We start from the raw sequence: 15,864 nt of genomic DNA, 5'->3' as shown, positions 1-15,864 counted from the left end.
AATCAAGACATGAAGTTCGTTGTGTGCAGCGTTCGTTGTGCGAGGCGTTCGTTATGCGAGGCACCACTGTACATTAAAATAAGAAGTGAAAACAAAGGCCCCTACAGATGAGAACATAACATAAGAATAGCCTAACTGGGTCAGACCAATGGTCCATCATGCCCAGTAGCCCATTCTCATGGTAGCCAATCCAGGACACTAATACCTGGTCAAAACCCAAAGAGTAGCAACATTCCATGCTACCGATCCAGGGCAAGCAGACACTTCCCCCATGTCTTAATAACAGATTATGGACTTTTCCTCCAGGAATTTGTCCAAATCTTTCTTAAAACCAGCTACACTATCTGCTTTTACCATAACTTCTGGCCACTTCATTTTTAAGTTTAGATCTTTCCTTTCAAACAGAGACCTTGCTAGATGTCAAATACAGCGCAAGGTAACTTCACATGGACTTAGCTGTGCAGGAAATGTGAATCTCCTCAAACACCCACCATATAGTGCAAAAATGTGCAAAGGTCTGTTTTTTTCTTTCGATCACTACATAGCCTAATGCCACACAAGCAGCGCTGTTACAAACATATTCTGTAGGTCAATGCTAAGGATAACAAAGTTTCCTTCCTTGGACCAGAAGGAGATACTGATAAACCACTGGAAGAGATCCCAAAACAACACCCAAAGACCCACTCAGTGTGTGAACCAGTTGAGTGGACTGGATTAACTGGGGGGGGTGGAAATGGGCCCGGAGTTTGCTCAGCAGAATTTCCCAGACCACCTCTTCCTCTCAACACATTGACACGCTGCCACCATCACCACTAGGAACACCTCACTGGGTAGGCCAGCTATGCTATAAACTTTATAAAACACATTATTATATTTTCTTATAAAGCACATATTTTAACTGAACTCTCTGACATCCTCAGCCTTTCCATTCACAAAAATAGAAGAAAGAAAAGTTCCCATTTCCTGCTGTCTCATGTCCCCGGCCTATACAATATTTTTTTTTTCTGCAGACCCTTCAAAAGTCTGACCAAATCCTCGTTTCACTTGCATTATAAAGTACTGAGGATGCTATCTCTCCCCAATCCCAGGTCCTAAAGTCTAAGACAGTAGCACAAACTAATGCTGCTAGAATCAGGAAAAAAAATTTTGATTCGATTCAGCCTATTGAATTGGTTTTTCAATTCGATTTTCCTGCCCAGTTGGGTGATTTTTTTCAAAACTCCTGGTGGGTTTTATAGCTTTTTCACCCCCTTTGGCTTCTCCTAACCACACTGGCGCTGTGGTGTAAATAAAATAAAGAAACAAAAAGGACTTTTCCTCTCTCTGTTAAATCCTAGCTCACGTTTGCAGTCCAACACCAGCTCTGGCAGGATACACATTTCAAATCTGACATATAATCACAAAACAGAAAATAAAATTAATTTTTCTACCTTTTGTTGTCTGGTTATATTTCAGATCTTGTTGGTCCAAGGCTCTGGTTTTCTTCTGATAACTTGCTTGCCAGGGTCTCCTTCTTTCTGCATGCTAACCATCCATCTGCCAACTCTGTCCTCCCTTTCCATTTCCCTTCCCTTCCCAGGAAGTCTGGTATCTTTCCTTTTTTTCATCTCCCTCCACAGATCTACCTTTTCTTAACTACCATTTCATCCGGCATCTCTCCCTCCTTCCCCACCACCCCAGAGTCCACCATCTCTCCCTTTCTTTTCCCAATTACCCTCCTATCCAGTATCTCTATCCCTCCTTCACACCATCCCTTGTGTCCAATTTCTCTCCCTTTCTGTTCCTTCCCTCCCTAAATCCCATGGTCCATCATCTCTCTCCCTCTCCTCTATTTTCAGACCCATTATTTCTTCCCCCCCCAAAGTTTGGCATATGCACGTCTCTTTGAACACCCACTTCCCTCTGTGTACTTCTAAACCAGGGTCCCCCCCAAAGGCCTGTCCCCCCTTAAAGGTCTGCCTGTCCCCCCTTGAAGGCCTGTCCCACCCCCTTGTAGGCCTGTCCCCCCCTTGAAGGCATGTCCCCCCATCTTGTAGGCCTGTCCCCCCCTTGAAGGCCTGCCTGCCTGTCCCTCACTTGAAGGCCTGTCCCCCCCTTGAAGGCCTGCACCCCCTTGAAGGTCTGCACCCCCCCGAAGGCCTGCACCCCCCCTTGAAGGCCTGTCCCACCCCCTTGTAGCTTGTCCCCCCCCTTGTAGGCCTGTCCCCCCTTGAAGGCCTGCCTGCCTGTCCCCCCCTTGAAGGCCTGCACCCCCTTGAAGGTCTGCACCCCCCCGAAGGCCTGCACCCCCCAAAGGCCTGCACCCCCCTTGAAGGCCTGCACCCCCCCGAAGCCTGCACCCCCCCAAAGGCCTGTCCCCCCTTGAAGGCCTGTCCCTCCCCCTTGTAGGCCTGCCTGCCCCCCTTTGAAGGCCTGTCCCTCCCCCTTGAAGGCCTGCACCCCTTGAAGGCCTGCACCCCCTTGAAGGTCTGCACCCCCCGAAGCCTGCACCCCCCCCAAAGGCCTGTCCCCCCTTGAAGGCCTGTCCCACCCCCTTGTAGGCCTGTCCCCCCCTTGTAGGCCGGTCCCCCCCCCTTGAAGGCCTGCACCCCCTTGAAGGTCTGCAACCCCCGAAGGCCTGTCCCACCCCCTTGCAGGCCCCCTTGAAGGCCTGCCTGCCCTCCTTTGAAGGCCTGTCCCTCCCCCTTGAAGGCCTGCACCCCTTGAAGGTCTGCACACACCCCCGAAGGCCTGCCTGCCTGTCACCCCCCTTCTCCTTGAAAGCCTGCCTGCCTGCCCGCCCGCCCCACCCTGAAGGCCTGATGCCCCGACCCACCCCGAAGGACCGCTCGCCCCCCTGGCCTCCCCGCACCACCTATGAAGCAGCTGCATCAGGATCGCGATGTCAGCGATCCCTGCGCTGCTTAGGTGCTGCTTCCTGCGCCGCGGTCCCGCCCCTCCTCTGACGTCTGCAGGCTGCTTCACAGGTGGTGCAGGAAGGTCCTGCACAGTGGGGCGAGCGGTCCTTCGAGGGTGGGGGGGGGACTGAACGGCAAGGCCGGGAGCACCCCCTCAGGGCTGGCATCCGGGGCGCACCGCCCCCCCACCCCCCCTTGGTATGCCACTGAGTTATGCTCAGGGCCAGTGGTCTCCAACCATTTCCATGTAAAGGGTCACAAAGTGAGAAACCTCTGGAGGCCACCAAAAGATTTTAAGCGTACTAAACTAAACTAAACTAAACCTTGTTTGTATACTTCATCCTCTCCATAAAGATAGAGCTCGGCACGGTTTACAGGTAATTTAGTAAATGAGAGAAACACATAATAAGAATTTGTGATTATAAAGAGGGTAGAGAGCTTTACATTTTAAAGAAAAGCCAGGTTTCAAGATGCTTTCGGAATAATTGGAAGGAGCCCAGATTCCGCAGCAGGGCAGGAAGGTTATTCCAAAGCTCTGTGATTTTGAAGAAAAGGGATTTCCCTAATTTACCTGCATAGATGACGCCTTTTAACGAGGGGAAAGATAGTTTAAGTTTTTGGCCGGATCTGGTAATGTTAGATCTCAAAGAATTCCAGGATAGTGATTCCACAAGCACACTGCTATCCAACAGTGCAACAGTATACACAGTGGCGTAGCGAGGGTGAGAGGTGGCCTGAGCGATGACACCCCTCCCCCACCCTCTTCTCCCCCACCTCCACATGCTCCTTCCCCACACGTGCTGCTTCCCTTCCCCCATACCTCTGTAATATTCCTGGTGCAAGCAGCAACCCCCAAGCTGCTGTCGCTCCAACATTGGCTCTTCCTCTGACATCACTTCCTAGGCATGGGTCAAGGAAGTGTCATTAGGGGATGAGCCGACACTGGTGCAACAGCAGACTGGGGGTTGCTGCTCATGCGAGGAATGTTACAGAAGTATGGGGAAGGAAAACGGCAGTAGGGGTGCGGGGAAGGAGTGGGGGTGGAGAGGAGGACGGATGGCTGCACCCTTAGGAAGACGGACCACCCCCCCTCAACCCCCTACTCCACTGAACATGCAGGTTAGTCGAAGTGAGGAGGGTACACAAAACACAGCCACTACATTCCATTGCTGTCTATCAGCCCACCTTAGTGCAAAGTACCACAGTCTTTTTCTCTAACTTTCAAACCAAGCAAGCCAATATTACAATGAGAGGTGTATGCTCACTTGCAACCAGTAAACCTGTAATTCTGCTTTGCTTCGATTTTGGGGGCTGAGCTGGAGCAGAGGTGAACCGTCAGGAGATTTCACCACTACTATGGATACAGAAGAGGCCCCATGATGCTGATCTGGTTCACGTATGACTGTATGGTTACGTTGACACCATGTGCACGCACTCACAGGCAAATTGATTGATTTTTGCATGCATGCGTGTGTGCACGTGTGTCAATGTGACCATGCAGGCACTCGTGATCCAGCAGAGCTTCATGGGGATATGAAGGCCGTGAAAATGAACTACAGGGGCTGTGTGATGGAGACCACTGCCCTTGGCAAATTTTCAGCTTTACCCCACCCCCACCTTCATGCTAAGATTTTGATGATTAAACTCAACCATCATGATCACATTCATATCCTATAAAATGCAGTTTAAATATGTATCCTTAAATTTATGTGGCTGTTGAGATGTTGTTTTGCTCTGACTGCAGCTTCTCTTTGCTGCTGTTCAAGAAACTATTTTCCTAGGCAACCACCTAGTCTCGCCTAATGGTTGGGCCAGCCCAGGAGTCTGAAAAGAAGTGACAGAATAGCTTTGAAGGCATTCCCTCAGAAATGAAGCTCTGAAGTATACTATAAACTGCTAACGGCAACTGATAGGACAGGGCATTTCTTGGGACTTTGTACTCTAGGGTGGAGGGTCTAAGGTGCAGCTGACAAGGCACTGAACGCAAGAAATATCTAGTCTAGAGCTCCGTAAAAAAATTGTAAATGAGATTTTCCAGCTCTTTTGCACATTTTTCCCCCAAAGTTATGAAGGTAACATACATTTATTTATTTATTTATTTAAAGACTTGTACCCTGCTTAAACCTAAGTGGTTCACACATTTCTTAACCATTAATACTCTTGTTTTCTGAAGCAATTAAGAACATAAGAACATAAGAATAGCCTTACTGGGTCAGACCAATGGTCCATCAAGCCTAGTAGCCCGTACTCACGGTGGCCAATCCAAGTCACTAAACTAAACCCAAGGAGTAGCAATATTCCATGTTACCGATCCAGGGCAAGCAGTGGCTTCCCCCATGTCTTTCTCAATAACAGACTATGGACTTTTCCTCCAGGAACTTGTCCAAACCTTTCTTAAAACCAGCTAAGCTATCCGCTCTTATCACATCCTCTGGAAACGCGTTCCAGAGCTTAACTATTCTCTGAGTGAAAAAAAAAATTTCCTCCTATTGGTTTTAAAAGTATTTCCATGTAACTTCATTGAGTGTCCCCTAGTTTTTGTAATTTTTGATGGAGTGAAAAATCAATCCACTTGTACCCATTCTACTCCACACAGGATTTTGTAGACTTCAATCATTTCTTCCCTCAGCCGTCTCTTTTCCAAGCTGAAGAGCCCTAACCGTTTTACTCTCTCTTCATACGAGAGGAGTTCCATCCTCTTTACCATCTTGGTCGCAATTCTTTGAACCTTTTCTAACACCACTATATCTTTCTTGAGATAAGGAGACCAGAATTGAACACTATACTCCAAATGAGGTCGCACCATGGAGCGATACAGGGGAATTATGACATTCTTAGTCTTGTTAACCATCCCTTTTTAAATAATTCCCAGCATCCTGTTTGCTTTTTTGGCCGCCACCGCACATTGGGCGGAAGGTTTCATCGTATTGTCTACAATGAACCCAGATTAATTATTTAAGACCTCTATTTACTGATGATTAACACAAGCATTATACATTTATGGTTATTAATTTATTTTTAGTTATTTATATATCACTTATAGCCTAAGTGGTTTACATTCAGATACTCAAGCATTTTTCTCTATCTGTCCAGGCGGGCTCACACTCTACCTAATGTACCTGGGGCAATGGGGAGTGTGTGGTGCAGTGGTTAAAGCTACAGCCTAATCATTCTGAGGTTGTGGGTTCAAACTCATGCTGCTCCTTGTGACCCTGGACAAGTCACTTAATCCCCCCATTGCCCCAGGTACATTAGATAGTTTGTGAGCCCACCGGGACAGGCAGGGAAAAATGCTTGAGTACCTGAATAAACTCATGTAAACTGTTCTGAGCTCTCCTGGGAGAACAGTCTAGAAAATTAAATAAATAAGTGACTTGCCCAGGGTCACAAGGAGCAGCATGGGATCTGAACCCACAACCTCAGGCTACCGAGACCGTAGCTCTAACCACTGTGCATTTTTTTTTTTCTGTAATATTTCTGGGCCATAGATTGTAGAAGTCTGCCTAGAACCATCTTTAGGTTCCCTCTAGCAGACTTGCTGTCGAAGCTCACTACAATCTATGCTAGCCATCCTGTTGTTTGAGGGATACAGCCCATAAAGTCTGCCCAGCAGTGTCCTCATGTTCCAAATCACCGGAGTTTCCAATGAAGCTCTCCCCAGCCCAGAAGTGACCTTAGTTTGTTTTATACAATTAATTTTCTAATTAGAGATCCTTTGTGTTCATCCCACCCTTTTTCTGTATTCCGTCACAGTTTTCATCTCCACCACCTCCCTCAAGCGGGCATTCCAGGTATCCACCACCCTTTTCTATCCCGTTTTCCTCACAGAACTCAGAACGGATTTCAGGTTAACATACATAATATACAATTAACAGGTTATAATTTACCATAGTTACAGTACAAGTTTTTTGAAACAAGTTTTTATCTTAACTTGATCTTAACTTTCTAATCCAGTTCACCATTTTGGGTCCTAAATTCAACCTGTCAAGTTTATTCAAGAGCCTCCAATGAGGAACCGTGTCAGAGGCTTTGCTGAAATCTAAGTAAATTACATCTAGTGCATGTCTTTGATCCAGTTCTTTGGTTGCCCAGTCAAAGAATTCAATCAGATTTGTATGGCACGATTTACCTTTAGTAAAGTCATGTTGCCTCAAATCTTGTAACCCACTGGATTCTAGAAAGTTCACTATCCTTTCATGTCTACCTTCCTTCATAAGATACTATTGTAACCAGGTATACTATATACAGGTGGGAGCAGGTATAAGTGATCACATCTAAATACTGGAGATACATAAGTAACTTTTAGTATTCTATAGGTTACATGAATATAGGTTCCACCTTGTTCCACCCTGTGTACATCTACCAGTAAAATATATACTACATGTATGTAAACTTATAACCCACTAGCTGATGCCCCGGCGTTGCACGGGTATTTAATTATAGCAATAACACTGTAAATGGATTCAAATAAAGATACTTTATAGTGGTGAATGAAATTATTTTTTTACAGCTTAATAAAAAGTACAATATTCAAATTATAATGTGAAATATTTGACAAAATGAATACAATACAACTAACGCAAAACGTGATTATAAACAACAATTTTAGTTTCACCTCCTGGAGCAAGAACATATAAATTCTTGGGTGAACCCACCCTTGAGCAAGCAACATAGAGTTGTGGGCCACGAGACCCCCAGAACATATCACCCCAGGTAGTGAGGGATCTGTATACCAAGTTTCGTTCAAATCGGTCAAGCCGTTTTTGAATTACTGTGAGAATGGCAGCTTTTTACATTTTTTCCATTGACATGAATGGGTGAAATCTGATTTTCTGTTTGTAGCTCTGCCCACATGTGCAGGTGGGCCGCGAGACCCCCAGAACATATCACCCCAGGTAGTGAGGGATCTGCATACCAAGTTTCGTTCAAATCGGTCAAGCCGTTTTTGAATTACTGTGAGAATGGCAGCTTTTTACATTTTTTCCATTGACATGAATGGGTGAAATCTGATTTTCTGTTTGTAGCTCCGCCCACGTGTGCAGGTGGGCCGCGAGACCCCCAGAACATATCACCCCAGGTAGTGAGGGATCTGCATACCAAGTTTCGTTCAAATCGGTCAAGCCGTTTTTGCGTGATCGCGGCACATACACACACACACACATACATACCTCCGATTTTATATATATAGATTCTGGGCTCTTTTGAGAGAATGTGCTTTAAAATTGAATGAATAACTAAATAAGATATGTACATATTGTACAGAAGAGTGTACAATATTGTGTAAAGATAAGCACATTCTTTCTGTTCACCTGCTTTTTCCACGTGTCTATCTGTACACACTTATATAAGATTTTTGGTCTGGTAGTGCAATAGTGCCTTTTAGTAAATCTTGAATGGCCTATCATGCAGACTGTACAGTTTCTGAGGTGGTGTTTTTTTTCTTTAGCTGTATCCATGTCCTTGGAATTTTGTTAATTGTTTTATTTTCTATAGCCATTGTTTCAGAACAGAATGAATTTAATCATGTGAGAAGCCCGCAAAACAATTTGTAAAGGGTTGTAGTTTAGTAGTATAACATACATTTGGGATCAGTAACATCTAAGCAGCTGGCATCCAGCTGGATCATGTGATGTCCCTGGTAGTCCACCTCTCCCTGTATCACCTTAACCTGCTGTTCAGACTTCTACTGTAAGCTCACCGAAAGCAAGGGATACTGTATACTTCTTACGCAGCCTTCTCATACCTACAGAATTGTACAAATCCTTATCTGTAGAGCCACACAAATGTTCTTTGTTTCAGTTGATTTTTTTTTTTTTTTTTTTTTCATTTTAGACTTTGTCAAATCACTTAAATGTGTTGTTTTTTCATTTCAGATTGCACTGTGCCATTTCTTTTTCAACATATCTGGGATACTTATTATGTACCCTATTCCTATCACCCGCGTACCCATCCGCCTTGCAAAGGGTCTAGGGAACACGACAGCCAAGTACAGATGGTTTGCTGTCCTGTATCTGATCATCTGTTTTCTCTTGCTCCCCATAAGCATCTTTGCTCTGTCGGTAGCAGGCTGGCAAGTGCTTGTGGGGGTTGGTGTTCCAATCATTGCGATTATAATTGCTGTCATTATTATCAATATTCTGCAATCCAAGTGGCCAAGAGTCCTGCCGGACTTTCTGAAGACCTGGAACTTCCTCCCCAAATGGATGCACTCCCTGCAGCCATGGGACATAGTTATAACATCCATGACCTCGCTCTGTGGGCGGTACTGCTGCTGCTGCTGCAAGTGGTGTAAATGCTGCAAATGTTGCAAAGACAGCCAAGATGAAGAACTTTCCGGAAAGAAGGAGCCTAGGTCTCTGGAGGTTTACGAGAATGCCGTTTCTATTGCCGATGAAACACTGCCTGCAAAGGAAAGCCAGGCTGCACAGGATAATCTACAAAACCTGACCGCTTTTTAAAGAGACAGTATCCACAAGGTTAGTCTGTTATCGGTCTCATAGGAAATATATTGGATGTCAGTTCTGTTATGGGGTGATCCCATGTATGTTATTTATTTTGTCCCTTGTGGCTCAGAAATTCCAGGGTAGTAAGAAAAGAACTCAAGGGATGGGTTAGTATACCATAATATACTATTGTCTCCAACATGGATTTTGTCAAAGGATCTAGTGAAGGTCCATGGAGCAAGAGAGTTTATTACTACTGCAGAGGACATGAAGAAGCATCTGGAAATGCTTTGATGTCCAGCAGATACAAGCGTTGTTCATAAAACACCCACATTTTATTCAGTGCAAGAACTGTCAAGCTGAAACACAGTTTATATAGCATCAGAAATGTTTCAGATAGGATAATCTGAAACACAAACCTATACTGGTCTGTCTGTGCAAGGCTCTGTCTGACATAAAGACTGGCCTTCTCAGTTCTGTACAGTTCGTTTTAATTCCTGTCATATTGACAGTGCCTTGTTGGAACACTTCTTCACTACAGTAGCTCTCAAGAGCACAGCCACAGTACATACTGTTAAAATACTACTGGCTGTATACAGTTTGAGAAGCATTCAGGTACACTCTGTCCCTGCCCTAGAGAGCCTACAGTCTAAGTGGATTCCTGAGGCAAAAGGACATAAAGAGACCTACTCAAGGTCACAAGGAGCTCAAGGATTTGAACACTGGCTTTCCTGAATCTCAGTCCATTTGTTATCCATAAGGCTACTTCTTCTCCCAAGGAACAGTAGCCAGTACAAAAGGTCTATTTTCTTTAAGGTATCATGCACATTTTTAATGTTGTAAAACTTATGTAAATATTAGCTCACCTGCATATTTGTCGAAGGAAAACCTAATGAAGGTTAGGTTCCATACAGCTATGAGGGGCCACTAAAAAGTCATCAGCCCAAACAACAAAGTTGGGGCAGTCTCCCTCGAGGGCTATACATTTATACCCCCTTTTATTATACTGCGCTAGCAGATTTTAGTGCAGGGGGCTGCGCTGAATGTCCCGCGCTGCTCCCGACACTCATAAAGTTTCTATGAGCGTCGGGAGCAGCACGAGGCATTCAGCGCATCTCCCCAAGCAAAAAACTGCTAGCGCAGTTTAATAAAAGCGGGTATAAATGTCTAGCGGTTTTCCATTTTTTTCATTCTGTATTTTTGCGGAAAATCGCTGGACTAAGGGGTCCTTTTACTAAGGCATGCCAACCGATTTAGCGCACGCTAACGATTAGCACGTGCTAAATGCTAACACACCCATGACATTCTATGGACATGTTAGCACTTAGCGCGTGCTAAATTGGTTAGCGCGCCTTAGTAAAAGGACCCCTAAGTGTTTAGCCCTCGAGGGAGACTGCCCCAACTTTGTTGGTTGGGCTGAGAACTTTTCAGCGGCCCCTTGTAGAACACTATTCAAGAGCTCAAACAGAAAAGACAGTGGCTGCTGATAGCTGTCTTGAAATGCATTAACTGAAATAATAGGTATGTACTATGTACATATCCCTGCATTACTGTATATTAAGAATGCCAAGATAGGTAATATATATGTATTATGGTTTTAACATATTTGTTTATGAATTTGATGTTAACACTTTAAGGCCATGTATCGTGGAAGGTCTGCACAATGTATTTTGTATATCTTTGTGTCAATTAAAATGAATACTGAACTACTGTGTGCAGTTGTCTAAGTTTGTATCTTTATAACCGAGTCCTATAGTAAATATAAAGATTTAGGCTATTGCATAATTCTCTTTCCCATGATATTTGGAAATTCTTCAATCTTAGTAAGCTCTAGCGTTTGCCACTTGCCTGCTACATATGAAAAAGGAATAATAATAATAATACAGCTTCTTATGTCCCGCAATTTTCGACAGGGAATCATTGTGGCTCACAGCACGAAAGAATACATTTGTGATTCCAGATTAAAGTGAGCAAATTTAGCATAGATAGTAGAGAATGACACGGTGACAAAATTCATCACCGTTCCCGTCCCCGCGGATAACCGCTGGAAACCATCTTCATGTCATTCTTTAAGGAGAGAGGGAAGAATCAGAGTATAATTGGGCACAACCACTCACCCGCAAGCTTTGCTTTGAAGAATGCTGGTGTAGAAGGACTGAGGTTGAAATAGACACTAGAAAATGATATGGGATTATTTCCCGCGGTTATCCGCGGGGACGGGAACGGTGATGAATTTTGTCACCGTGTCATTCTCTAATAGATAGTTCAGAGTATAGGGGGAGTGATAAATGGGAGCGCAATGAGGCTATTGCCAAACTTTTCCCCCTTTTACTAAACCGCAATAGCACTTTTTCAGCACAGGGAGCCGCACTGCGTGACTCCCGATGCTCACAGAGTTCCTATGAACGTCAGGATCAGCGCGGGGGCATTCAGCTTCCTGCGCTAAAAACTGTAAAAGGGGGAGAGGGGTTGTGATTATATATGTTTTGCCCAGTTCTACTCTGCATCTATAAATGACAGTGATTTATTTATTTATTTTAGAAATTAAGCAGTAATTTCCCTGCTATAAAGATTAAAAGCCAAAGGTAATGCCAAGGACAGAGTTTTTCCATATGAAAACTCTATAGGAACAGACTGGAAGTGCTTTTTGAATAAATCCAAAGTCTTCAATCTCCTAACTTGTCTGGATAGTTCCTGGGTAGCAGCACTTGGGTACCTTCCAGTGGTGACCTTATACATTGTATTTGGCACCAGTATCCAGGCATGGCTCATTGCTGAATATCAAAATACAACTTTATACACCATGGTCAGCATTTCAAAACAGTGCCAATTGTGGAGCTTAAATGATGAAGGAATAGTATTTTTAAAATTACGTTTTAGATGATATTGGCAGTAAGCTCCAATAAGCTACACGATAAAGCCCTGGCCATTTTGAACTCACCCGTAAAACCATTATTACAATTATTAAATAGCATCATTCGACCAATTCTCCTATATGAGGTTTAAAATCTGGAGCCTAAATAGGACAGAATACAACTTCCAACTCTGTAATACGCAGAGGGCCCAGATTCTCTAATCGGTGCCGTTGTCAGTGGCCGCCTTAAAAGCAGCCACCAATCACCTGTCAATCACGCAATGGTTAGAGAATTGTGTCTATGACAAAAGCAGGAGCCGGAAATGTAGGCCAGGGTTTTCCAGGCCTACATTTCCAGGGCCTGTCTTTGATGTGAATTGCACCTCCTTGCAGTGGCATTAAGCGACATAAAGCGCCTACAGACATGCGATTCAGGTGCTGATTTTTCAAGCACTGGCAGGCGCCTTGAAAATCAGTGAAAAACGTCATTTAAATGGCGTTTTTCACTGAGCTTGAGCATTAAACTGGTGCCATTTAGAGAATCTGGACCAGAATGTATCCACAGAAATGTCCATAAATCTAGGTTAGAGCTAGGATGTTCACCTTTACATATTTGTACGTACACTTATATTCTGTGGTGACATCAGGAATGGCAACTCAAACTCCACTGCTCAGTTATCTAACTTGTGCTTTTCTAAGTCAAAGTACGGATATCATACTTTTCCTTTTGAAGAATGACCTTCGAAACATTCATAATGTAAAACCTTGCAATAAAAAAATTTAGAACTTATAAAACAAACTTTCAATACCATAACATAGTTAATTCTGAGGGCGCAGACAGACATAGCTGTACCTCTGGAAAGGGAAAATTGCAGTTGTTACACCAGGTCCTAGAATAACAACATACTATCCGTTGAAAAAATAGACCAAATCAGATCCCTAAATGAAAAAGATTTTATTACTAAAATGTATCATATTGGTAACTCATGCAGAAAAAGTGACCACAGATTAGGAATATGTGCAGACAAACAAAGGGAAAACCATGAGAAGCTAGTCACTGGGAATACAGAAACAGAATGCATTTCTACCTAAACTCTCCAAAATACAAAGACATAAGAAAGGCTCATTCCCAAAGCTGACATATGTATTCCAATCTCCAAAATTCTTTTCTCTCCATTTCTTTCTTTTGCCTTTACATCCACTCAGATTTCAGTCCTTTTCCTGCTCCAGTCCTCAGTCCTGCCCTTTTCTCCTTTTACTTACTACCTTTCCATTTCCCACTCTCACCTGCTCCCCAGTTGTACCATTCTTTTTTTGTCTTTCACCCTCATCTACCTTCCTCTGCCTTTCATTCTCCCATCTGCCCTAGCCTCTAACTCCCTTCTGGCTCTTATTCCTTAACCAGCTTCTTGTTCCCAATCTTTTACCTTCTCTCCATGTTTCCCTTTTCCACCTTCTCTCACCCCTCCCTTCACAGTCCTTTGTCTTTTCCCCCTGCCTGTTAACCCCTCCAGGTCCTCTGCCTCTCCCCATCCTATTCCATTCAGTCTCACATCACCTAGTCCATTTGATCATATCCTTCACCTAAGTGCCAAATCCTACTGCAGTGGATACTCAATGAATCTATCAGTCTCCTACCAATCTTATAAAATCCCATTAATCATGGGAATCCCTGCTCTCCTACCTGATCTCTCTTATTCCCTCTTCCACAAATGAGCATGCATCTAACACAAGTTCCCCCTTCCCAAGAACATACATAGAACCTTGACTCTTCCTCCCCAAGCATTTACATAACTCTAAGCCTCCAGTCAAGCACTGGCCCACTTTTGCAGTTCAACACTACTGCTCCCCCACTCCCTTGGGGCACTAACTGAAACTGAAACTTACACTGCCGAAAAGGAACCTTGATCCTTCCAGAAAACCCAGTAAAATGTACACAGATCTGCAGAGTCCACTGTCCTCTTGTTTATGCCACAGGTATGTATTTACTTTTCTTTTCTTTTTTTTAATTAATCAAGTTGAATGTAATAGAGCCAGTCAAGGGGACAAGCTGTGTTTTCGTGCTATTTCATTGTCTTAACCAGCTCTTGGAATCTTCAGAAATGCAATCACTGAACTAATTGCCATGAGGGCCCCAATCCTCCATGGGAAGCCCAGAAAGTAGACACTACTTGTGATATCGCCACTAAACTACAGAAGCACGGGAGATAGCCGGCAACAATACACTAATTGGGGAAACACTTTTCCCCCCTCATATTTACTAGAGCCTGGTAACTGAAAAACTCTAAGTGGTTAGAAAAGACTAGACAGGAGGAGACTGGCATAAAGGCAGAATAGAAGGAGCAGTAGAGATAGGCATGGTAGCCTGTGCTGGATTGAAGCTTTCATGAGCGTGACCCAATGGAGGAGGAGCAATTGACTTGGCTTTCTTAGCTCTGATAAATCATGCCAGTACTTCCTTCTCTTGCACAGTTCACTTGGTTTAAACAATATATTGAACTGCAGTGGAGAAGAAAGTATCAAGGTAGTCTGTGAGAAGAAAGAGCAGATTCTAGGAGCACCATTCCACTGCCATGGGATTGCAACATAAACACATTATCTGAAACTGGGATGGGAAAAGGACGTATTCTCTCTCTCTCCACCACCTCTTCCGGGAGGCTGTTCCATGCATCTACCACCCTTCCTGTAAAAAAGTATTTCCTTAGATTACTCCTGAGCGTATCACCTCTTAACTTCATCTGATACCCTCTCATTCCAGAGCTTCGACTCATGTGCATTTACGCCACGTAGGTATTTAAATGTTTCTCAAAAACAATCAAATAGTAACAATATATAATTAAATTTTGAAACAAATGTTACCAGCCAGTGACAGGGCCTGCCCAGATTGGGAGAACTCTTTTTATTATTTTTTAATATTTATAAATTGTGGAGAAAAAGCCTCAATTCCAATAATATTAACAGCAATCCAAAAAGGATAATAAGCTGATTAATACAATTTCTTCATCAGCACATAAAACTCCACATATGAGTAAGTTACTCTCAAATTGGGTTTCAGCCCACCACTGTGCACAGGGTATAAAAGGAGAAGTACTTCTACTTAGCTGTGTGACATGGAAATAAGATGAATCACTACATGCACATTTCACAATCGCTTAATGAAGCTCGCTGTTCCATCCACGTCTTATTACAGCCACCGACAAGAGCCTTGTATCGCCTAAGTTGGCTGCCTCAGGGATGTTAGTACCTGAAACTCTCTATACAGCCGTGCACTCAATCAGAGTCTACCAGTATTCCATCCCTACTCGTGTTTGTCTACTGCAGTTCCGCTCCAGCCTTTTCCAGCTTCAGCTGTGAACACAGAACAGAAATATATGTTAAGCAATTCAGCCTTTTCTTTATCAGCTTCTACATATTTCTCCCCTTCACTTTTGAGTCTCACAATACCACTTTTGCACTTCTTCCTATCACTGATCTGTCTAAAAAAATGTTTTGTCTCCCTGTTTTACCGTATCATTTGTATCTTTGCTTTCCTGACTACTTGACCAGGCTCTCTTAACTTTTCCAGATATTTTTGCTCGTCTTCCTCTTTCAGTAATCTTTTGTAGTTTATGAAAGCTAACCTCTTATTCCTTACCTTCTCAGCTACTACTTTTGAGAACCAAAGCAGCCT

General features: G+C 43.7%; 1 protein-coding gene across 2 annotated transcripts in view; it reads left to right on the top strand.

The window, feature by feature from the left end:
• The window catches only part of SLC34A2 (solute carrier family 34 member 2), a 63,489-nt gene extending 52,435 nt beyond the window's left edge, over positions 1-11,054 (top strand). For both annotated transcript variants that reach the window (XM_033948158.1, XM_033948154.1), the window contains one exon: positions 8,771-11,054. In XM_033948158.1, the coding sequence (XP_033804049.1) occupies positions 8,771-9,355 (585 nt within the window). In that variant the 3' untranslated portion in view covers positions 9,356-11,054. The remainder of the gene's footprint in view (positions 1-8,770) is intronic.
• The last annotated feature ends 4,810 nt before the right edge of the window (positions 11,055-15,864 follow it).

Source organism: Geotrypetes seraphini, chromosome 1, assembly GCF_902459505.1.
Source record: "Geotrypetes seraphini chromosome 1, aGeoSer1.1, whole genome shotgun sequence".
NCBI lineage: Eukaryota > Metazoa > Chordata > Amphibia > Gymnophiona > Dermophiidae > Geotrypetes > Geotrypetes seraphini.
Note: the sequence above shows the minus strand (reverse complement) of the source record. Positions and strands in the feature narration are given on the sequence as shown.